Here is a 24,343-nt window from a genome sequence, read left to right as displayed (position 1 = left end):
TTTTTTATTGGTGTGTGTTTGTGCAGTTTTGCGTATGTGTGTGTTCTCGAGTGCCTCTGTGTGCTTGCCTGGTTGTGATTGCTTTCTAGCTTATAGGCTCATGGGAGGCAGGTTTTGTCGGGTGTGTAATGTTGTTATGTTACCACGCTGCACTTTAAACCCATTTTGTTCTGTTTGTCAACTCGGGAACGTGTGTGGATTATGTTGTGTTGTCGCGCCAACCAGGATTTGCCCTTGACAAGATTAAACATGTCCTTCACTGCAGAACAAAATTCTGTTTTATTAATAAATAAACTACTGAATTAATTTCATTGATAATTTGCTGGTCGATTATTATTATTTGGAAAAATACTTTTTCATTTGTGATGGTCTGCCACACTCTAGGCCACGCCTTGGCTTAGTCTTGTAGGATACAGTGACTTCAATCAACAAGAGAATGTACAGTCTATTGTCACAGCCACAAGTAACACATCAAATGAATGCTTAACACATACAGATGTTAAGCATTACTTGGTCCAACACCTTCTCTCTCCTACTGCCAGATCATTTATTTATTTATTGGGTCTGGCGCCATCAAAAAGCGGCTCACCTTTGCGACGTTATAGTAGATAGACAGACAGACATTTATTTATTTATTTTTATTTTTTTTGGTTGTGCAATAGTGCACTTTGGTCTGCCAGGCAGCAGAGGGCGGCGTCATGCGAGAATGAATGTGAATTTGCCTGTTATGTGTTGAAGAAGAAGAAGACCAGTCACTGGCCCCAGAGCCTTACAGCCAGAGGAAATCAACAAGGAAGTGAATTGTTCTCCGTTGATCTAACGCATAATGGATTTTTTACACCATCACCGCGGAAAATGTGTTTACAGTAGACGGCCGCGCGACCCCTCATCAGCTTACAGTCATCAGACGAACGAACCGAACGAGCGCCGTATTGGCGGTAAGGTCTTGCGCAATCGGGCGAACGTGAACGTTCAAAGCGTGGGAAGAGTTAAATGGCATTTCGATGTGCACATAAAATATACGCATTGTTAGTGTTGTACAGTCTAAATGATTTCACGTGGCATGAAGCTGGTAGTTAGTATTTGGTGAATTTCGGTCTGCCTCCTGAGTGAAAGTCACATGCAAATTTTCCTTTGCAGCCACGTCTCCTGTCAGAGTGCCCTTGAGCAGGATCAAGGCATCCCTGCCTCCTCACACATTCATGCTGCTATCCTGTGTCAACCACTTTGTTATGCCAACAGACTATGCTTTAACATTAAAAACGCACTGCAGCACAAGCGTCTGTGTCGTGTTGGACACAGTTGTCAGTTTGTGAAGGCAGCTGTGTTGTTTCGCATTCGCCAGATGTCTCTCTTAGCACTAGAACATCCTCAGTTGTTTGCTTCCTCAGAAATCATCGTCTAAAAACATTGTTAGAATTATCCATTCAGTAATTTTCTTCACAACCCGATGTGACGAGACAAGACAGCACATAAGCTGCTGTCGTGCACACACAGGACACTTTGGCACCCCTCCTCTGCATTGTCCAACAGACACTGTCTGATGCCTGTTTCTGTCAAGTGTTTTGACAGCAAGCTAATGTGACACCAAGGCAGATTACGCTAGTTTGGTTTGTTGACACTTTAAGTCAGCACAGTATGAGTAGTGACAAATGAACCTCTTTCTGGGATATGTAATTTGGGATAAAAAGTGCCTTGCTCAACTGCACCATTGCACAATCATGGTTGCTGAGGGAGGGCACATTTCTAATTTGCTTTTCTCAAACACATTTTCCATACCCACTGCCACTCGGACATACCTTGAATTTCCAGCAATTTGAGCTGGTAAACGTCTGGTCACAAATCTCTGAGCTAGCACGGACATTCTATGCCCCCGGCAAATCTCACCGGGTCCTCCGGCGTCTGGAATGGACGCGGAGGGGGACATGACTCCTGCTTCTGTCTGCTTTGAGTAAATCAGGATGTGATCCTCGGTGGAAAACAAGTGATAAATCATAGCGATTTTATAATTATAATGGATAAGCCTAAACAAACCAGTTCACATGAACAATACTGATCTGATCTGAACGGCTACATATATTTTATATAAAATATCGTGAACCACAGTTACGGGGGAGCTAGCCCAGGCTTTTCTTCTTGAAATGCCTGGATCCCGAGGCTACAATCTCTGTGACCAGGCCAGTGGTTCCAATGTGGGATACATGATACTGCTAGTTTTCATCTCTCCCTGTTTCCTGCCATTCTCCGCTGTACTATCCAAATAAAGGAAGAAAATTCCAAATAAAAATATTTTAAAAAGGTGCATTCACTGGTCTAATCAGGTACTAAATAATCATGGGACTGTTACTTGGTATAGGAAAACCAGGACAACAAGTAGTCCCAGATGACCAGGGTTTGTGGACCACAATGTTCTGATATTGCAACGAATGGAAACAGCTAAAACGAGGAGTGCAGAGCACGGATATAAACTGTATACAAGAGTGGGCCCAAAGAAAGACATTGAATTTCAGTTAACCTTTGAGCCACGCAAGGAAAGGAACTAGAAATAGAAAGGTGAAGGCTGGGGTCGTGGAGGCAAGGCTTTGCCAGCAGTAGTGTGGTGTAGCAGGGATCGGTGTAGAAGGAAGACATTTATTTATCTGTACCATCTTGTTGTGAGATTGTCTGTAAGGACCACAATGGAAACAAGCCCCTGGGGCTTTTTTTGTCCTCCTTTTAGCATAAACTCTGACTGTACCTTTTACCTATTCTGTTAATAAGCATGCTAATAAAGTATTCAATCAATTGGTGCATAGAAATGCATGGATGATTACAGCTGGCTCTGACTTGCGTGTCCTGCATGAACTAATTCGATGCTTCATTTTGTGCAGCGGCTTTGATTGATAACTCCGCGTCACGTCGAGGACTACATTCACCTTCCGTAGGTGGGGTGGGGTTCAATCGATTGCCAGCCTCCCTTTCCAATTACGACATCATCTCCTCAGCCTCAACTGAGTCTGACAGCCAATCACAGCTTGTCACCAACCGGCCTGGCTGTCAAACCGGGAGGAGTCAGTCCATCGTTACTATAGTGGACAGACAATTTACGAGTAAAGACCTCCGTCCCTCGATAACCAATCTTGTGATGAAAAAAAATAAAAAATAAAAAAACGTGGATGTGTCTGTCAGCTTCCAGAGACAGTCCTAATGTCACAATGCTGAAAGGCATGTGTGACATTTAGAGATTTTTTTTTCTCTCTCTTTCAACCTCTGCCTGTTTTTCTCTTGGTCTGCCGCTCTTGCGTGGGATGCAGCGTTATGGGACTCCAGTATGCCATTTGAAAATTTCTCTAACCCCGTTTGTCACAGGCCCCAATCGGCTCCGCCAAACGATTATTTTTTCGTCACCTCGTGCAAACGACCTTCCCCCAGCTCCAAACGTGCCTCCGCTCTTTCGAGCTGCCGCAGTCCCACATGCATCACGAGGTGGCCTGACGAATCGTTGATTAGGCGTGGATTCGGTAATTGTTTTCATTGTCTCGGATTGAGACGACATTGATTCTAATGTGCCCTCATCGATCATTGTGCGTGTGTGGGAGGGGGCTCTCTGTTACCGATGTTGTAGATCTCTTATAACCTGGGTTTTAACGCCACTCTCTCATTGTCTTTATCATTCTATACTTACCCCCCCTTCTCCCTCATCCTGTCTCTCATTTCTTACCTTTCTTGCTCTTTATTTCATTTTCCCTCTCTCTTACCCACCTCTCTCCCTCTCTTTATCTCCCATCACATCATATCTCTTCATTCCCCCTCTCTATCTCCCACCTTCCCTATTCCTCTTTCTCTCTCTCTTAGAAGAGGGATGATCTTCAGTGTGACTCCAGGGCCAGCCCCAAGAGGATCACGGAGCCGGCAGTGGACTTGCTAGGATTGGGTAAGACCTGAGCAATTGACTGGCCATCACCCCATCTCTCTCCCACCGCAGTAAGCAAAAATCATTAAAAGTGAGGAATGGCAGTAAAAATTAAGAAACAAGCCATGCGTGAAGCAGTCCAGACCCCATTTTCTTCACCAGGAGTTGTAATATTATATCAAAGTCCACAATATTGCTCCACCACCACTGAAAGAATCTGTGTTCAGGCAGTGACTATGTACAGAATTTGACCCATTAATAGTGGTTATAACTATAACCACTATTAATGACCACCGATAGTAACTTATAATCACACTATAATGCATTATAACAGTCATTGTGATACATTATACAATTATTATAATATATTAATATAATATTATTTACTTAAAACAATGTATCTGAGTGTCCAGTATTATTTGACCTTATACTGTAAGAAATGGTGTTCTACTGTTAGAAAATGGTTCATAATGTGCTCAACTATAATTGCACAGCACTCTGCAGATTATAACGATTATAATGCATGTGTACGTTTGTATTAATTCTGTATTTTCAAAAGGCTGTAAACGTGTTTGCTTGCTTTATCTATCGACTTATGTAGTCCAGGGACTATTAAATCTTCTGATTTCTGCAGTTGACATAAAATATACATTTTAAAAATAAGCTATAGAAACAAAGCAACAATAATGCAGTGGCATTATAAGTGCTACATATACCGTATATTAGGGGTTAGGGCTACACTAAATTAATCCTGAAAAATATCATTTTAAAATGTGTTATTGACTTCTGCAGCTCATATATCCCGGGAGGCCGGTACATTTGTAATGTGTGGGGAAGATGTTCCAGACAGACTCATCCTTGGTTTGTGCTGAATATGCGGTCTACAAGTCCAGTTACATATCCCAGAAAGAGAACATTTTTGATCATATTCTAACTGACCAAACCTTAAGCATTAGCATTCACCAGCATGCCTCCCTCCTTTGTCATTGATAGAACACATTTGGCAATCTGTGAGATGATCTGTTGGCAATGATCCGGTGCCGCCAACTCAGCGTAGGGAGTCGAGAGGCCGCTCTGTCCCGGAGTCAAGCAGCAGTTGAGTCGGTGGAGCCTCATTAAGGCTCACTGGAAAGGCCATCGCTCCAATACTGTCGGCAGATGATATTTAAAAATGAAAGTTTCTCCAGGCAGTATAAATACTGTAGTCATCCCTCCATGAGTTGTCCTGAATCTTTAAACTACCAATAGACTCAAACCCATATCTTTTGAGGTAGAAATGGTTCGATCAGGTTTTTGGGAACCGATCACCGATCCGATCACATTAATTACATTCATATCAAGCCGATCCGATCCATGGCCGATCAATCGCTATTTTAATGGTTCTTTGGCGATCGGGGCATGTGCCAGCAAGGAGGAGAATGCAGAACAATATCCAAACACTGCTCACCTCAACCGTGTATACTGGACGAGGTTTAACTCAATATGTGAAATACCAGGCCCTGTGCCAATTGTCTGCTTAATATAAGCAACTTTGGCCTTGTTAATCTGTAAAGTCGCTTAGAAATATTGGTAGTTGCAGTTTGCGTTTTTAAAGTGTAGTTGCTTATTTTGGGCTTGCTGTGTAATGTTGGTGGTTCTCAAACATTTTCATGTCAAGGACCTCAATGAGAAAGAAGTGGTAGCCAGCACTCAAGGAATATCAATCATCAGCGTTGCATGATGCAACGCTGAGGAAGGCCGAAGGGCCGAAACGTGTCCGTATACTGTCCATGCATTGAGGTAAATAAAATCATCTAAAAAGGATATTCCTTGAGTGCTGGCTACCACTTCTTTCTCATTATGCTTCTCTGAGCCGTGCACCTAAAAGCCTTCATCTAACTTGGAGTGTTGCGGGCTGTCTGCTTTATTGCAGATATCTTTCTCTACTATGTCAAGGACCTCCAAATTAATATGCATTCGTCTGCAGACCACCCATCTTAAAAAGTCAGGGACCCCCATACAAGTGTAGTTAAAAATATTTAAACGTTTTCACATTTTCTTCAATATTTGTATTTATTTAATCGCAACTTTGTAGATTGGCCGTGGTAGGTTTAAACAGCTCATGTTGCCTAGTCGCTTCTTTTGGGCTTGTTTTCATAGACCTGGTTGCTTGTTTCTCTCGCGAAACCTGGCAACACCACCTGGGACATTCACATAGTTAGGCCATATTCACTTCCATCCTTTCATTGCTCTACTCTGCTTCCTTTCACTCTGTCAGTACCAGTAAATACAATCTCCCCTATGTCTGTATACCAGTTCCCACTAGGAGAAGCTGGTGCCTGTCAACATGTCTGGGATTCATTGTGAAATCCTGGTTGTTTTTCTGCAATACTGCTTCTAGTAGCCTTCTTTCTATTCAGTGCTGTGGTCGGCCATTTGGGCCACACTAGGGAGGAAAATGAGGTCACCCAAAAACCTTCCAGCTTTGTCACCTAGTGGCATGTAGTCCCAAAGATTCCAAATAAAGCCCTTTTCAAGTTGACTTGACTTTTGTCAGTGGTCAACATACGAAAAGGCTAAATCGGTACACACTAGGGGTGTAACGATATAGTAACTGTATCGAAATATCGTTTTTAACTTAAAAAATCGAAGTATATCGAAATGAAAACAGCAAAAATCAAACCGTATCGTTTTATTTTGTATCGTATCGAATCGGCAGTGAAAAGAATCGATTGTATCGATACTACCTACTTGTGCATTGTATTTAGCATTTTTAAGGAGAAAAAAATAAAAGGAGGGGTTTAATTACTTTTCCTTTCCATATAGCTACACTGGTCCATCGATAAATGTGTTTAATCTCTGGGTTCATGTCAAGGTGCAGGTTTGTCAATATACAATGTCCATGTATTTGGCAGATAATCACTGTATTTACTTATTTATATCCATAATAATATATGTTTCCCTTAAAAACCTGCACTATCCACACCTTTCACACAAATTTAATTTCTTTGCTAAATAGTTACTATATCGATTTTAAATCATTGAATCGAATCGTATCGTATCACCATGAATGAACCAATATCGTTCATGTATCGTATCGTCAACCATGTATCGTGATATGTATCGAATCGCTATTAAAATGTATCGTTACACCCCTAGTACACACCCTTGTTGTATTTTAAAATGGGAAATTACAAAATATTATGCGAGTTCTGCTGATCGACATGAAGTCAAATAGGGAGTATGCAGGCTAATGAAGTCATACATGAGGAGCTCTCTGCCTCTGTAATATACCAATGGTGTCTTGCTGTGACCTTTTGATTGTTGTGATTGAATTTGATGCCATAACATTTTACGTGTATTCGTGGGCAGTATTTTAACTTTACCTAACCAGACATTGTATTTGACAGGTTAAAAAAATGTAGTGCTAAAAAAAGCCATTCACTGAATAAGAGAAACTCTGCTCTAAGTGGCTTTTCTTTTTCTCTCCGTCCCCCTCCTTCCTCTCTCCCCTGTGCTCCCGCTTTGTGAAAGTGTCAGTCTGTCTCTCTCTCTGTCTCTCTCTCACTTCTCTCTCTCTCTCTCCCTCTCTGTGAGAGCGTTAAGCTAATTTAGCGAGGAAACAATTTCAATAAAGATGTATTTTCTTGTGGAAAAATACTGGATACCAAATATGATATCTTTATTTTTGCATGGGCACAACTGTGTGTGTGTGTGTGTGTGTGTGTGTGTGTGTGTGTGTGTGTGTGTGTGTGTGTGTGTGTGTGTGTGTGTGTGTGTGTGTGTGTGTGTGTGTGTGTGTGTGTGTGTGTGTGTGTGTGTGTGTGTGTGTGTGTGTGTGTGTGTGTGGTTTCCATGGTGAGGCCCAGAGCAGGCTCAAGAAGTGGAGCCATCCCATAATAAACAGACTGGGGGGACAATCCATCCATCCAACCGCAAGGACTGATAGGACGCTTTCCCACCCTTACTTATTTCCATGGCGACTGGTGAATGTGTGTGTGTGTGTGTCGGGGGGGGGGGGGGGGGGGGGGGGGGTAGCAGAGTAATTGAAGAAACCAAATCTTATTTTTCACCCTCATCACTCTCTCCTCTGATCTCTCTGTCATTAAGTCTATCTACTTGGCTTCTCTAATCTTCCTTTTATTTTCGCAGTGTCTCTTTTTACTCTCTATCTCTCGTTCAAAATAATCTTCCTTGTATATTATTGTTTCCCTGTTCACACGGTAAATGGTTGAATTGTAGATATTTTATTATCGCACTCTCTCTCCGTCTCGCTCTCTCTCTCACTCCCCCCCACTGCTTCCCCTCTCTCCATCTCTCTCTCTCTCTTCCTCCTCCTCTCTCTCTCTCTCTCTCCTCTCTCTTCTCTCTCTCTCTCGTCTCTCTCTCTCTCTCTGTACATGCTGTCCTCTCCTGCTCAGAGTTCTAACAGCTCCAGCTCTCATGCTGCGAGGACAGAACAGACATTTCACTTGTGTCCGTGGGTTTTTTATTGGCATGGCTCAGAAATCACACGCACAAACTAGCACCAGTTTTTGCCCTCTCAGGAACAAATTCACGAATTGAATTCACGTGTGAATTTCCAGGTCTACACTAAATGGGTTAATGATGACATTGGAGCTGTGCATGGCCGTACAGTCATGTGTACAGGGAATAGAGGAGAGGGCTCAGCATGCACCCCTGCTGTGTTGAAGGTCACAGGGTATCATGTGCATTTAACACGCAAAGGATAAATTGCACCTTTAGCTGTGTTGCCAAGCAAATGGTGTCTTGGTGCTATTTGAATGTATATTAATTAGGTACTGTAATAGGCATACATTTGGTGCAAAATTGGACGGTTTCTATGCAAATGAGCCTCAGTCAGTGCAAAAAGGTCCAATTCACAAACACTGCTAGTTCAAAGTGTAAATTATTAGTGAATTAAATGTAGGCCTAGAATTATTGAATGCTTTAACCAGTGAAAAATAGCAGATATACAAGCTCACAGCGTGGCACCGAGTGCCGCGCTGCGAGATTGTAGATCTGCTATTTTTTTTTTAAGTCGTGAAAATGTGTGCAAATCTTTGAATGTATGTATTTTCAAAGCAAACGTTTGTAACTCAAATTTTGCTTCTGGGTGGTCCCTGGAACTAAATATTTTGGAGATGGGTGTCCTAGGCCAAATAAATATCATTTTGGGGGTCCTTCACATGAAAAAGTTTGAGAACCACTGACATAGTAGTCTCTTGAGAACAGACTAACTGAGCTCCAATTAAGTGAAAAGGACCATTTCTTTGACGATGGCTGGCCAGATTGCTGACATAGAAACATAGGGTTTTTCAAAAAATCTTAGAAGGATTCAAAAGACACTTATAGAATCGGGTCAAAATTCAAATTTTCACGATTTAAAAAAAATAGCAGATCTACAAGCTCGCAGTGCGGCACTCGGTGCCGCGCTTAGCCCCATATAGAACCTCACCCGTCGCTGCATACTGTTGTGCTCCGAGACGAGGTCCTATAAAGGTTTCCCCGTGGGGGGGGTCGAACGCCTCCAACGTTGAGGTAGAAAACACTCTTCCCGAAATTGTATCCACAAAGTAAAGGTAGTTCCGAGCTCCCAGACTGTGATAACCTAACCAGGGTCAATAAAACATGAACCAGGGCACAAAACAATCCGTTAAAATCGCTAGTTTTGTCAGCCGGTAATGTTTACAAGCCTAGAAGTTGCAGCCGGAATGGCAGCATTAGCGGCCCCTCTGGTCGAACGTTGCCCCAACCGTCGCTGCATTCGAACAGACATTCGACCAGAGGGGCCGCTAATACACCACGTTGGAGGTGTTCGACCCCCCCCACGGGGAAACCTTTATAGGACCTCGTCTCGGAGCACAACAGTATGCAGCGACGGGTGAGATTCTATATGGGGCTATGCCGCGCTGTGAGCTTGTATATCTGCTATTTTTCACTGGTTAAAGCATTCAATAATTCTAGGCCTAAATGGGTTAAGAGAGTTGGTTGTAACTGAAACACATTTATATGGGAAGTCACACCCAGGCTTTCCAGACATCACGGCAGCAGGGATTGTAGCCAGGTGAAGGCCTCATCATGCCGGCATGATTGTGAACAGATATTGCAACCCTCTAATTATATTAGAGGGTTGAAATGACATAGAGGTGTCAAACTCATTTTAGGCCGGATCGGTCCAAATGTGATTTTGTGAAGGCTGGATTTCTCTATGGCTGTGCCTCCGTGATCCCAATGCTGAAAGGCACAAACACAGTCATAGTATTACTGACACACCACATGATGGGTGACATTCTTTGCTTGATCAACAAGCTCACAACTCGGGTAACAGTTGTATTTCCTCCTACAGAACACCAAACATCTTTCTTTAATCAGTGAGGACAGAATAAAACGAATACATTAAAGAAAGTTCCTCAGTTAAACCATTTCGGAACAAGGCATCTAATTTGTGAATTCATCTTGGCTCCAGTTTAAGCAGTGATTTGTCCATATCCGCACATCTTCCATTGTCAAGTATCCTATCAATGTCTATGCATCTAACATCAGTTTCTTTATGATCTGCCTCTGTACATTAAGTGTTACTGGAGAACACTTACTTCATTTTCAACATTTTGCAAGTGCAACCCTGCAAAATGTTTTGACTGTGTGGTACATGCGTGCTAATACTGTGGATGGATGGATGGATGGATGGCTTGTAGCGGACCCAGCGGGACAATAAAAGGCAATGCCTGACAGATGAGTTGACCAATGTTTTACGTGTGAAAACTAAAGAAGAACGGCATAAAAATAAGAATAAGACCAATAACAATTATCACAGTGTAGAAACATTTACCTAGTCCCCATTTCAGTATGTGCTAAGTTCTGCTAGCAAGCCTTTGTTTGACTGACCAAGGCATGTTGTCCAAAAGTCTTGTTCATGTCCGTCCTGTATCCGTCCTCCTTACCTTTATCTGTCCATTTCCAGACATTTTGCCGTCGGTACTTTCAGTTTCCCTTAAAAGCCCTCTCCTCTCTCACCAAGAGGCAGTTTTATTGCTTCAACACCAACCACAGCCCTTCAGCAACACAGGTGAAACTGATGTCAAACAAGGTGGCTGGTGCACTCCTGTCCCGAGTTTGACAAGAGACCCTTCAAACTAAAAGCACCTGGCAACCCACAATGCAAAGATATAAACAACAAAATAAAAGTATAATGTAAAGCAACTGCGAGTCTGTTACATGGATTGGTTTAGACTAGAGGGGGAAAAAAAGAGGGCTCCAAATATAGAGCCCTGTGGGACCCCAGTCAAGTAAGTACAGTGCATAGGGTTTAAGCGTTGTTGTTAATTAGTTATTGTTATTTTCTCTTATTTCTAATTCTGTCTTTCGTATTTCTAATTGGCTCAGATGCTCCTGCCAGTGGAACGGTCAGTGGGAGTGCCTCCAGCAGCGCTCAACCAGTCAGTGAGGACTTGGACATCTTTGGACCAATGGTGTCCAACCCCCTCCCTTCATCCACTAGCGCAAAGCTCACCCAGGTAGTGCGCGCGCACACACACACACACACACACACACACACACACACACACACACACACACACACACACACACAAAGAGATGCTTTCTTTGTCAGCTTATCACCACCGGCAGACTGCAGCACAGGGAATCTGTAGTCGCTCTGACAAGCAAAAAAGTGTGTGTGTGTGTGTGTGTGTGTGTGTGTGTGTGTGTGTGTGTGTGTGTGTGTGTGTGTGTGTGTGTGTGTGTGTGTGTGTGTGTGTGTGTGTGTGTGTGTGTGTGTGTGTGTGTGTGTGTGTGTGTGTGTGTGTGTGTGTGTGTGTGTGTGTGTCTCAGCATATCTCTCTCGCACGCACACACACGCACAGAGCCAGTGACATTGACGGAGTTACAGACAGTCACGTATTACAATAAAGTGTCTCCTGTCTTTCTATGTGTCTCCTCTGTGGAACTTATTTCACCGACATCCTTGGAGAGACAGAGACAGACGGACAGAGTGACAGACAGGACGGCTTTCTGTCACTCTTAACCTTTTCCGGCATGGAACAATCCTTCACATTGCAGGATAAAATATTGAATCGTGTGGCTCTCGGGATCCACATGGCAACGGCCTCAGGTCATACCAAAGATACACTAGCGCCATGTCCCCGGGAGTGCACTTGCATATAGACAGAACGATGGAGGGAGAGACGGAAGGATGAACAAGCCAGAATGAAGGAAGTATAGAAATGGATGAAAGTGGACAATGAATGATGGCTGAATTGATGAATGAATGACACTGAACCCATAGAACAGAGCAGAGACAGAAACAAGGGCTAGCAGGAAATGATGTAATAATGAAGGATTGATGGAAAAATTATACAGTGAGCTGACACACTACAGTGATGACATGTATGTTTAAGAGCAACACAATTACACAGACATCATTAAGTGAAAATATACTACAAAACAACTATGTACAAAACAAATAACTTGGAGTCAAAGAAATGTTGTATGAGATTATGTATGTGTGGGAGGGCTTGTTTGAAACCTGCAGCCTTCTTTAACAAACACTGTCAGTGTATGTGTTTGTACAGTCTCCAGCACACTGTATTTTTTAACCGTTCATTCTCCCACTGTGAGAAGTCCACTCAGACACCTAGTGTGCTCTCTCTGCAGTGTGTCATTAGGCACTGCAGGGACACGAAGAGAGACCCTCCATTTATGGCTGAAAAGCTGTTGCTTGCAACAGGACTTTCTGATGGGGAACACAAGCCGGAGCTTGACCTTGATGTTTGTTAATTGGTGTGGTCTACCACCAAAGCCCTGCACAGCTCTCTGCCATAGTACATGAGTACTGTAACTACCACCTTAATGTCAAACCACTCTCTTCTAGATGCATGGCATGTCTCAAGATGGTCCATGAAGTGGTAACCCTTTTAGTGCTCTCTGGCTAGTTTGAAGTGTCAGATCGGATGGATGTTGAGTTGATCATGCCTCAATAAACGAAACTCAGAAGCTTAACAGCGTGTGGCTTCCCTGTGTAGTGGCAGACATTTATAGAAATGCCACACATAAGTGCATAAGTTTTGTTCAAAATAATTTCTGTACAACTTTGCATCCCACCTGTCTGATTAGAAGAGAAAAGTTCTTTGTGTATAAGAGGTGTCTAATACCTCAGAGTGCTTTTGCCCCGCTGGGAGACGTCTTGCCCTTTGGGGCTTGAGGTTGGCTGTTTTGTTGTTTTTACGCTTCAATCTTCCTTTATAAAAAGCTGATGGAAATATATAAATATATTTTTTCCCATAACAATGCGCAAATGAAAAGGCTTTCAGGCAATTAGTGAAATAATTAGAAGTTATTGACTTGACTTGAATATCCCTACATACAATTGCCTACCCTATACATCTCAAAAGGTTAATTGAAAATATTTATTCGGTTTTACTGTAGTGGGAGAATTGCTGTCCTTCATCCGTTTCCTTTGAGATATAGTTATATGCCTATACTGTAACAATGGCCACACAGACACCACAGATGATGTGGAAATGTGAGCTTTGTGTGCTAACATTGATAACCTTGCCCATGGAGCTTAGTCTTGTGCTTTGCTATATGCAGTGTAAGCTGAGCTATGGTCCGCTCTATGCACGTACTGTAGCAACATGAACTGAGCTGTGACCGGTCTACTTTTTTTCGGGACAGAGACAGCTGGCCTCCTCGGCACCAGGTCTTACAAATATGAAACATCAATTTCTCTTAACCTGCATGGTCACAAGGGTTGGTCAGACCATCTCTTTGGAACAAGAGTGTTGAACATTCATCATTTGAATGAAGTGGACGATTTTAATTTGTTTCAGGCATTTGTTATAGGTCTCATCGTTGATGCACTTGCTTCCCTACTGTATAATGGGTTTTATAGCAAATTTAAGGTCTACACTATATTAACTAGAAAAGTGTGCATTTGAGCACAGGTCGCCACCATGCCGGGTTGCCTACCCAGGGCCCGCAAACTTTGGGTCATAGCCACTTGAAATGGGAACAGAAAAATTGAACTTATATACATCTTGATCACATAAATGGTAAATGGTGCATTTATATAGCGCCTTTATCCGAGGTGCTTTACAGAGATTGTGCATTACATTCACCCATTCACACACACATTCACACACCGATGGCAGAGGAAACCATGCAAGGCACCAACCAGAGTCTTGCTCAAGGACTCTTCGACACTAACTCTGGGGGAGCCCGGGATCGAACTGGGGACCCTTTGTGTTCTAATGACGGTTTCTCTACCCCTGAGCCACTGCCGCCCCCAGAGATTACGTATACTGATTTGTGTGAGTTTTGGACAAAATCTGTAGGAGTTGTAGCAAAAAGTGAGTTTTGTTTTTTTGCAAAGATCGGCCTCCTGTTGGCGCTATGACATGCGATTAGGGTGCGATTTGAGACATGTCAGATGGGTTTACTTGGCGTCCAAGGAGTATGCATGCACAGTTTAAGTACAAATCACCCATGAGGGCCATTACTGCAAGAGAGAGAGAGAGTAACCTTCAACAGTTGAAGCTGGTTAATTTTTTATTAAACAATTCACTTTGAGAGCATGGAGTTCTGTAAGTAAGTGTTCTCCAGTAACACTAAATTTCAGGAAATCATAGGTCAGCTACAGGTACATGTCGCCCTGAGGCGTCTTACTAGTTTGTATAACTCTCTCTGCATGTTGGGTATGGTCGTATGGATTTGGAGGCAAGTCACGTCTTCATAGTTCATAGTCCCATGCCAGTACAGTCATTCTCTTTGCTGTTATAATTAGGCTTCAGCACCCACTTACACAGGAGGGAGAGTAGCTCTGCTTTAGACAGAGAAGGAGATAAACACCACCGATTGCTCATTCATGACATTCCCTCTACAATGGGAAACATTGAATATTGAACTGCATGCAAGCACTCTTTAACGCTGTTGATGAAACAGTAGAGTAGGTGTATATCACAAATTCTATACACAGTATCAGTGATGTCATTACGTGCGCATCCCGCATCAAAAACTCATTCATGTCACCCAGGGACTCATTCATGTCATGGTCCTGGGGTCCCGGGGATGCGCCTCCAAAAAAAAGAAATTCCACAGACACCACCATTGTTCATGGGTGAAAGCATCCTACGTTACCCTACGTTAACACAAATAAAATCCTCGTAGAAAGTCTTAAACAGGCGATAGAAACGTCAATGTTTTGATTCCACCGACGTCCGACGCCATTTTGCGTGCGTAAACTTTATATTGAGGACTCATAAAACTTTTCTGGGACCCATTTGAATGACCACCTGTGGGTCCCGGGACCCATTACATTGAAAACCTAGTAACATCACTGCAGTATATCTGATACTAAATTATTCCTCCCTAATTCTAAACATTTACCCATCCCCCATAAGGTGTTTTGCTTTTTATCTCATATTATTTTTCTAGTTCTTTAGATTTTTACAATTACCATTGCTGTATTGTTATTTTGCACAGTCTTGCAGACACGCCGCCAACATTTTGCTGCTTGTTTCTGAATAAGGAATACAAGAACGCTCGCCCTGGGTCAAAAACTATGCCTAAACCTAACATTATTCCTAAACCTATCCTCTGTAAAACTACTGTATGCGTGAACCTAACCATAGTCCTAAACTTAACCTCAGTAAAACCATGCCTAACCTTAACCTTATACCGAACCTTAACCTCAGAAATTCAAGAATACAAGAACTGCTGGAGGCGAATGGTCCGCGAAAAAAATGGGGACAAGTCTTCCAGTTACCCCTGAATGAGTACAAATAAACCCACTTGATTCTCATTCACATACAGAGACAGGGGTCTTAAATTTGCCTTGACTAGAAACCCCACATACTGTGCAATGCAACGATTTAATGTTTTTATAACATGATACATTGTCCCTGTCAAATAAACATGTACATCTTTTTTTATTTTTTATAAAACCATGTCTCCGAAGGTAGAGAGGCCACTTTTTACATCCGTTGCTACACCAACACCACACATTTGCAGGTCACAATTAGCCTTTGCTGCCCTGGTGTAATGCTTGTGTTTATGCCATTTGTGTTCAATTATTATGGGTGGAACTTTTACACTGTCAAATGTTGCAAAATCAAGACAGTGTGAACACATACAATGGAGACAAGTGATGGACATGTGTTTCAATTTGGCTGCAAGGCATCATAACAGATGCTCCATCACACCCATACTGTAGTCCACCAGTCAGGGGTAGCTGTCAGGGCTCTGGCACAAGGTACAGCAGAGGGCACAAGCAGTGGTTTGCTCGGTGTCACTGGACCACGTCACTAGCTTGGGCGGCCCACCACAGCGAAACGGCCCACCATGCATGGACCCCTGGTGTTGTCACCGGCGAAGGCGAGGGGTGGGCCTGTAAGTCGTTACATCCTGGGATCAGGGTGGTGCTGGGCAGGAGAACGCCAGGAAGCAGAGGCTGCAGTAAGATCCTGCTTCACATGACGAAAGAGGGCCCAGGAGAAGAGGAACGAAGACCCCCGGGGAGGAAACAGGCACTGGGCAGCGACGGGTCACGTATCTCAACCGGGAATGACTCTCCGACTGCGACCCCGCCTCCAACGACGAACCAGTGAGCCATAACCAGTGGAAACAAACAACCCGGTCAATTGGTGATGTCTTGGCATCGCTGGACCCAGGAGGAACTTGAAGACACAGGGTGGGGAACAGCGACTCTCTCTGGCTGGGAGTTCCACTGGATGCCGTAAAGACATGTGTAAATTATTTTCATATGGCTCACATTTTAGGGCCACGTTTGATCCAGTGTCATATATAGCATTCAAGTTTATATTAAAATAACTTTGCCACATACATACAGGTGACAAGTAATGACTTGTCCACCAGAGGAGGTTAGATAAAAAAAACACTTTAGCCGAGTACCCACACATTACCAGCCAATCGGAGAGCTACACCCACCAATACATCTGGGGAGTTGTAAATGCAAGGTAGTTGTTAGAACAGCAAGTGAGAATGGCAATTAAAATACCTACGCCTACTGTTTTTGGAAACCATGTGCGTGTGTCCTGAAGTAATCTCGCAAACTCCTGGCCCGATCAGAGCCAAAATGCATGCTGAAGTAAGTCCTCCACTCATTTCTTTGAAATATTGAACTTTAATTTATAATGGAAGTCAGGAAAAGAAATGAAATCTGGCCCTCAGTCTCTGTTGAGTGAAGCATTTAGAAACTGACATGCGAGTCTAATGTGGATATGAGTTTCCCGACTGCTGTTAAACTGTATTTATGATATGTACCTAAGCCACTTAGCCATGATAGATGACATGAATGTAAAACTACTACTTACTGTATGGGAAGCACACATTTAATGTTGGAAGGGTTTAAGAAATCTCACCATAACACATTGTCATATAAAAAAAAAAAAGAAGAAAAATAAATCTGCATCTTGTCACCATTGTCAGCATAGGTTTGGCGAACATAAAAAGGAAAGAAAACGTGAACGATAATTGGATCCTCCTAAAAAGAAAGAAAACGTTTTCGTACATTTGCATAGATCTTATTTCATCTTGTGACATCGGGATGTCTGTCATCATAAATACTTATTGATATTGAGGCATCACAGATGGCATCGTTATCAAAGTGAAGAAAACCCTTTGGTAATAGAAACACAACTCTGTGTGTGTGTGTGTGTGTGTGTGTGTGTGTGTGTGCGTGTGTGCGTGTGTGCGTGTGTGCGTGCGTGCGTGCGTGCGTGCCGCGCAGTGTACATGTGCGTGATATAAATTGGATAGACAAGAGAACAGTCGATGAAATAACCGCCTGTGTTTTTCACCCCCACTTCTCCTCGTTGTTTTTTCCACATCTCTCCAACAGTCTTTTGTTTAAAGTACTGAGGAAGCGTGAAACACCAGAGTGCTTGTTGAATTAAACATAGTGTTTTTTGGGTCGGGGAGGGGTTCTTGAAATGCCACTGCAGTCCCTCTAGCATGACCTTTGACGCAGGCATGCATGCACGCACACAGCCACAGTACCCCACAAACTCTCTTGCAAACCCACTCACATTCACACTGCACCCATTGCAAACACTGCACATTTACAAACACACACACACACACACACACACACACACACACACACACACACACACACACAGGGTACAAATCAGCAGTGACCTGATGGGGAGCGTGCTCTCTCATTCACAGAGCACGAGTGACATGACCTGTTCCTGAGCTGGAAATCGTCTCATTCTTCCACTGTCTCTGCCACTCTGTTGTGCACGTGCGTGCACACGCACACACACACGCGCGCGCACACAGCCCACATCAGCTCCATGCCACCTGGGATCCGTCCAAGCCTACTGCTCACTAGAGACCCAGGCATGAAGAACAATTATAGGCAGCTGTAGCTGCACTCACCCCTCTGCCACTGCCAGCCCCCCACCCACCTTTCATCTCCTCTCACCTCTCCCTCTCTCTCTCTCTCTCTGTCTCTCTCTCTGTCTCTCTGTTTCTCTCTCTCTCTCTCTCTCTCTCTCCCTCTCTCTCTCAGTTCGCCATTTTCCTCTTCCCTGGATCGATTAGCCCCCACCACCACCTCTCAACTCCTCCACAGCTCCTCCGCTCCACTCCCTCTAACCTGACTTCCAATTTATTTCCTCTTTATTTTCACCTCCCCCCACCCACACGTTTTAATTCCCCCCTCATCCTATCATCTGTCCACACAGATACGCGATCGCAGCAGTAGTCAGTCCTAGGGCCGGGTGGCGAATGGCTTTTTGAGCACCGACCGAATCACATCCAACTGTCAAAAACGGACCCAGCGTTCAGTGCTTAACAGCTCTTTTGTCACACGACTATGTTATTGTATATTTTGAAAGTGCTGATGAGATATATTTATACATATTTCACGGTAAATGCGGACAATTTTGAAATAACATAGATTGGTGAATGTGTAAATTCCCCAGTAGTAGGGTGGGACATCTACACATCTACTAACCCTAACCCTTTATACTTTGTGAATACTTTTATATGATGTATATCGGGCCGGTTACCCATGGTACCCATATCCATGTTCCAAGATATGCTGTGAGAGCCCAAACATGCTTACTCAGTTATTCGTTATGTGAAAGTCCTATGAATTCCCATGTGAAGTCCTGTTAGATATGGGTTTAATATTGATGACATCAGGGAACTCCATACAGTATATGGGCATAAAAGATTCTGTTAGTGTGACATCACAGTGAAGTCAGAGCGGCAAACCCATTCTGTTAAGAGTGGTTCCCCCTTCATCACAGTGATGTCAGAGCATGATGTCAGAGCGACAACCCCATAGAACCACAGTGTCAGGCGTTAGAGAGAGATACGGCCAAGCTGTGACCGTTTGCATACTAAACTGCGACCTACGGTCGCAATTATTACTATTAGAATTCCAGGCACACCAGTAAATGAGGATATTAAGCGAATATCACTGACAACCACAAGAGGACGGTCTGCTATAATTCTCTGAGGTGGTTAGTGGGCTGGAGAAACGGGGATGCACACTTTATTCCACTGTTTAGTACTAGGCTACTACTTTTCAACCCCAATTATAGAGAGACAATACAGCGATGTTGTGTTAATTTATTGGTATTGAAACCCAGGTATCAGTGGGCCAATATATAATTTTCCAATGATACCCAGTCATAGTCGAGTAGGTGGAGGTGTTCAGCAAATACATCTACAATTTAACTTTTTCATTTTGTGTGACTGAGCCTCCGAGCGAAGCCTGTCTCTAAAGACACTAGTGCTCAGAAACTTACTGACATTTTACACTGCAGGAGAGAGGAGCCCGACCACGCATTGGAAGGCTGAATACATGCGCACATGCACCGTACTATACATTCAAAAATCTACTGTAGACACCCACGCCCACACACAATCACACATGGACAGGGTACTGTTGTAGTACACACACACACACACACACACACACACACACACACACACCACACACACACACACACACCCTGCATCCACACAGCTTGGTATTCAGCAGTGGTGGAAAAAGTACTCACATTTTTTGATTAAGTAAAAGTATATTGCAATGTAGAAGTACTCTGTTACAAGTAAAGGTCTGGAATTCAAAATGTACTTGAGTAAAAGTATGAAAGTGTTGGCATCAAAATGTATTGTATGTAGGCTAAGTACCTAAAGTAAAAGTGCAAAATGTTCACGACACGTTGTGAGCTTGTAGATCGTCTATTTTCAAATAACCTAGGTATTAAATGGGGCTAAAGTGGTTAATAAATAGTAGTAACTAAAGTTTTCAAATACATTTAGAGGAGTAAAAGTACAACATTTGGATCCGAGATGTAGTGGAGTAGAAGTAAGCGTATCGGAAATTGGAAATACTCAAGCAGTACAAGTGTACTCAGTTACTTTACACCACTGGTATTCAGCAGGTGGGTGTTGCTCCTACAGTGTGAATGGTGTGTCGCACACGGGAAGAGCCAGGGACACCCACATGCATGGGCCTAGGCAGCAGCCAGCTGATGGCGTGCACACAGCTATTAGGTGGGATTGGAGAAGACTCTGCTATCTGCAAATATGTCAATTATAAAAATGCGATTACAGCCATGTAGGAGGGGAGGATTTGTGTTATCCCTTGCTCTCTCTCGCTCTCTCTCTCTCTCTCCCTCTGTTCTCTGGTTTTCTCACTCGCCCTAGGACTCTCTCGCTCACTCTCTGTCTCTCTCCCTCATCTCTTTCCCTCTCTCTCTGTCTCGTTCTCTCATTCATTGCACTCTCCCCACTCCTCTCAAATCACATTCACTCTTTTCCCCGATGTCAGTGCTGTGTCGAATCTCGCTTCTCTTATGAATCTCTCTCTCTCATGCTGTTTATCAGTCCAGTGACAAATATGTGCAGTGTGCAGTCAGTTGTCTTTTCTCATTGATATGCTATTCGTTCACTTTGTTTTTCTTGGGGTGTGTTTATTCAAACCCCATGTTCTTTTTCTCGTTTATTCATTCCCTCCTTCAAACCACCTCTCCGTCCTCCCTCCTCTTCCATGTGCTTTCTTTTTAGTCTCTCTCTCTCTTTCTCTCTCTCTCTCTCTCCCCCTCATGCACAATCCATTTCCCCTCCCACTTTAACGTTCCAATATCTGTCTCTCCCTCGATACCTCTGCCTGCACCAATCCCCCTCTCTCTCTCTCTCTCTCTCTCTCTCTCTCTCTCTCTCTCTCTCTCTCTCTCTCTCTCTCTCTCTCTCTCTCTCTCATCCTCCTTCACTCTTGTTCCCACTCTAGCTGGCTCTCCCTCACTGGTTCGGGTGGAGGTTTAGGGGCGTAGCGGCGCATCAGTGCTGGTGCAGCCGGTTGATTAGGGAGAACAAAAGCCTGTGAGTCTGAGACACTTTCCTTGCCAAGAACAATAAATTGAGACGATTTGTCATGATGTCGCTGGCTCAGGGATGCATGAACACTCATGTAGGAACCTAAGTAGCACTATCCTGGTTCAGTACCGTAGTAGGAACACAGCACAGCTCATTCATAAAAAGGTTCTAGGATTTATACTTAATCTTAAAAAGTAAATAAAAAAATCCCTCTAAGCCACGACATACCGGATTCATAGAACACACTTAAGTCATTTTGATTGTCATTTCAAATTATCTTACAATTTTGCACTTATGAACGCAGTTTATAATCATGTTTGCCTCTGGAAAAGGACAGATTTACCTGTAGGTAATGTATAGTGATTACTCAGATGAAATCATTGAAAACAAAATAAAGTCAAATGCACCTACACTATAACTATACCTGCACTCTTTTATATTTGCCTGATCATAGTCTGCAAAAAGAAAATCCATCAGCACAGTATCTATAGCTGTATAACGGGTTATAACAGACCTAAGATTTCCCTGGAAAGTCCTGGTAATGAAGGAATCCCAGCGTAGAGAGTACTTGGACAGGTACAGGTATAGCAGGTTACAGCATGTCAGCACACTAATCTAACAACATTTTTCTTGGGAAATAAAAGTGACTTGTAAGCCACCCATCACCACGGGCAGAAAAGACATTCCTGACTCTGAGAACTTGTTCTCTACAGAACACACAATCTTCCAAAATGCATGAGCAGCCATGCTTCTTTAATTAAAAAAAATAAACATTTGGTTTGGATATATGGCTTAATTCTTCATGCCTGTAGCTATGCCATGCCAAAATGTCATTAATGGAGCACACAGCTCCTTACAATTCTGAGGAAGAGCACTCCTATTGCTACAGTATAAAACATAACCAGCAGGAAATTCTCTTATTGACATAATTTATCAAGACAGCTCCTGTAACCGCAGACTGCCCTAAACATGTAGTGTTGTTGTTAGTTGGAAATAAGCACAGAAGCACTCGGGAGGAAGTGGACTAAGAAAGGGGAGGAGCCAAAACAAGTTCCTGTTTTTCTTTTCTTTGTTTTAACCAAATGAGTACCCAGATTGAGTCTGACATGAACATAGAGATGATTATTTCCACATCAATTAAGGTTTTATGAATACACACTTAGGTTTATTTTACAGGTAGTCAAAAACGTAACTTCAAATCCTTACTTTTAGTTGAGTGGTGCATGTGGATCTTTGTCTGGGTGCAGAGAGGATGCCTTTGTCCTCTCAGCCCCAGAAGTGTCGTCCACCAATAGGACCTTACATATAAGAGATTAATACATAAGAGAGAATGGAAACCTACAGAACTGAATAAAAGCAGTTTTTAGTAGAAAGTGTTGTACCATGTAAGAACATGGTGCCATGACGGGGTGAGCGAGAGAGTGTGAAAGAAAGAAACAGATGGAGGGATGAATGCTGGACGGATAGCAGTGGAGGATGAGGGGTAAAGGTAGAGAGAGAGAATGCTGGATGGATTGTGAGAGACTTAAGCAAGGGACAGACGAATGAAAGCAGGATGGCTGGCAGAGGGAAGGAGAGAGAGAGGGGGAAGAGGGAGATATGTTGGATGGGTGCATGAAGGGACAAGGAGCAGTGGGAGGGTGACTGGAAAGTGTGCGTGTGTGCGTGTGTGTGTGTGTGTGTGTGTGTGTGTGTGTGTGTGACATTGTGCTCGTTCTGGTTTGCTTATCCAGATGGTGTGTCCAAGGGGAGGCTGTGTGTAGGGATGGGATGATATGAACATTTCATATCACGATTATTATGATATTATCGTGTTAATCAAAATATCCTCAACATCCATTATCCTGGGCCAGAACATTTGCCAAAAAATAGCAGATCTACAAGCTAACAACGTGTCGCAAAAGAGATTTGGTACTTGGTAGAGACTGAAAATAAGTATGTATATTATAAGTACGTTTTACCAATAGAGGGTTTAAATGGTACCGGATATGCAGCTCGGCAAATTAATTGATCCCAGGGCATGACAGAGGGCAATATCACAATAAATTAAATCTCCACAATACGATTATTGTGAGTGTTTTTTATCACGATAAACGATAATATCGCATATCGTCCCATCCCTAGCTGTGTGTGCATGTGTGTGCGCGAAAAGATGTTGGTGTATAATGCAAGTATGTGTGTTTTGGGTGTGTTCTATGGCTGTGTAAGTTGTATGTATAAGCACGCCCATGCATCGGTGCACATACATTGGATCAATACTAACAGTCTATTGGCGCTGTCATGTCCGTGCATGCAGCATGCTGCTTGCATGCGCTTCTGTGAATTCACACATAATCTCATTCCTGCTGAGTGGACATTACTCACCTTTCTTGTGTGTGCGTGTGTGTGTGCGCGTGCGTGCGTGTGAGTGCGTGTATTGTGCTGTAGAAATAAATGAATAGCGACGGTGAAGGAGAGCTGCAGGAGTCCAGTGCCAGCTCTGATTCACAGCCTGGCTGCAGCAGGCCCACCTCAACACAATGTGCTGCTAGGAGACTCACATTAGACTACACACTATGTGTGAGGGCTGGGCTGTGTGTGCACGCGTGCATATGTGTGTGTGTGTGTGTGTGTGTGTGTGTGTGTGTGTGTGTGTGTGTGTGTGTGTGTGTGTGTGTGTGCGTGTGCGTGTGCGCATGTGTGACTGTGCGTGTGTGCGCGTGCGTGTTCGTGCTGAAGTGACACATAAACACAGCACACACTAGTGTTGATTTCGTCGACTTAAAACTAGGGCTGTCCTCGACTCGGGATTTTTGGAATCGATTCGAATCGAGGGGTTCATTCCGACGCGTCGACGAATCGTTTTATAGTCTACTTTGTGTAAAAAAAAAAAAAAAAAAGAAAGAAAAAAGTTTTGCTTTAAACGTCGACATCAACAAAACACAATAATACATTAAGATGAATTGAATGCACGGTGTTTTCGGTGATATCGGTGCGCGAGCACAAACATTATCTGCATAGCAATGTACAACACACCGTTAAAACAAATAAAACATCTCCGCTGATCAACTCTGCCCCGTCTCGGCAGCATCCACTGCCGTGCAGTAAAGATGAGACATTCGCGAACGATTCCGC

The 24,343-nt window shown here is 43.3% G+C and overlaps 1 protein-coding gene across 4 annotated transcripts in view; it reads left to right on the top strand.

Moving 5' to 3' along the window:
* Positions 1–24,343, top strand: part of smap1 (small ArfGAP 1) — a 150,087-nt gene that overhangs the window by 103,115 nt on the left and 22,629 nt on the right. For all 4 annotated transcript variants that reach the window (XM_080740512.1, XM_080740511.1, XM_080740510.1 and 1 more), the window contains 2 exons: positions 3,835–3,913; positions 11,258–11,388. In XM_080740512.1, the coding sequence (XP_080596638.1) occupies positions 11,258–11,388 (131 nt within the window). In that variant the 5' untranslated portion in view covers positions 3,835–3,913. The remainder of the gene's footprint in view (positions 1–3,834; positions 3,914–11,257; positions 11,389–24,343) is intronic.

Source organism: Nannobrachium achirus (genome assembly GCF_963921795.1).
Source record: "Nannobrachium achirus genome assembly, chromosome: 13".
Classification (NCBI taxonomy): Eukaryota; Metazoa; Chordata; class Actinopteri; order Myctophiformes; family Myctophidae; genus Nannobrachium; species Nannobrachium achirus.
The sequence above is the reverse complement of the archived record's forward strand: the minus strand, read 5'-3'. Positions and strand labels throughout refer to the sequence as shown.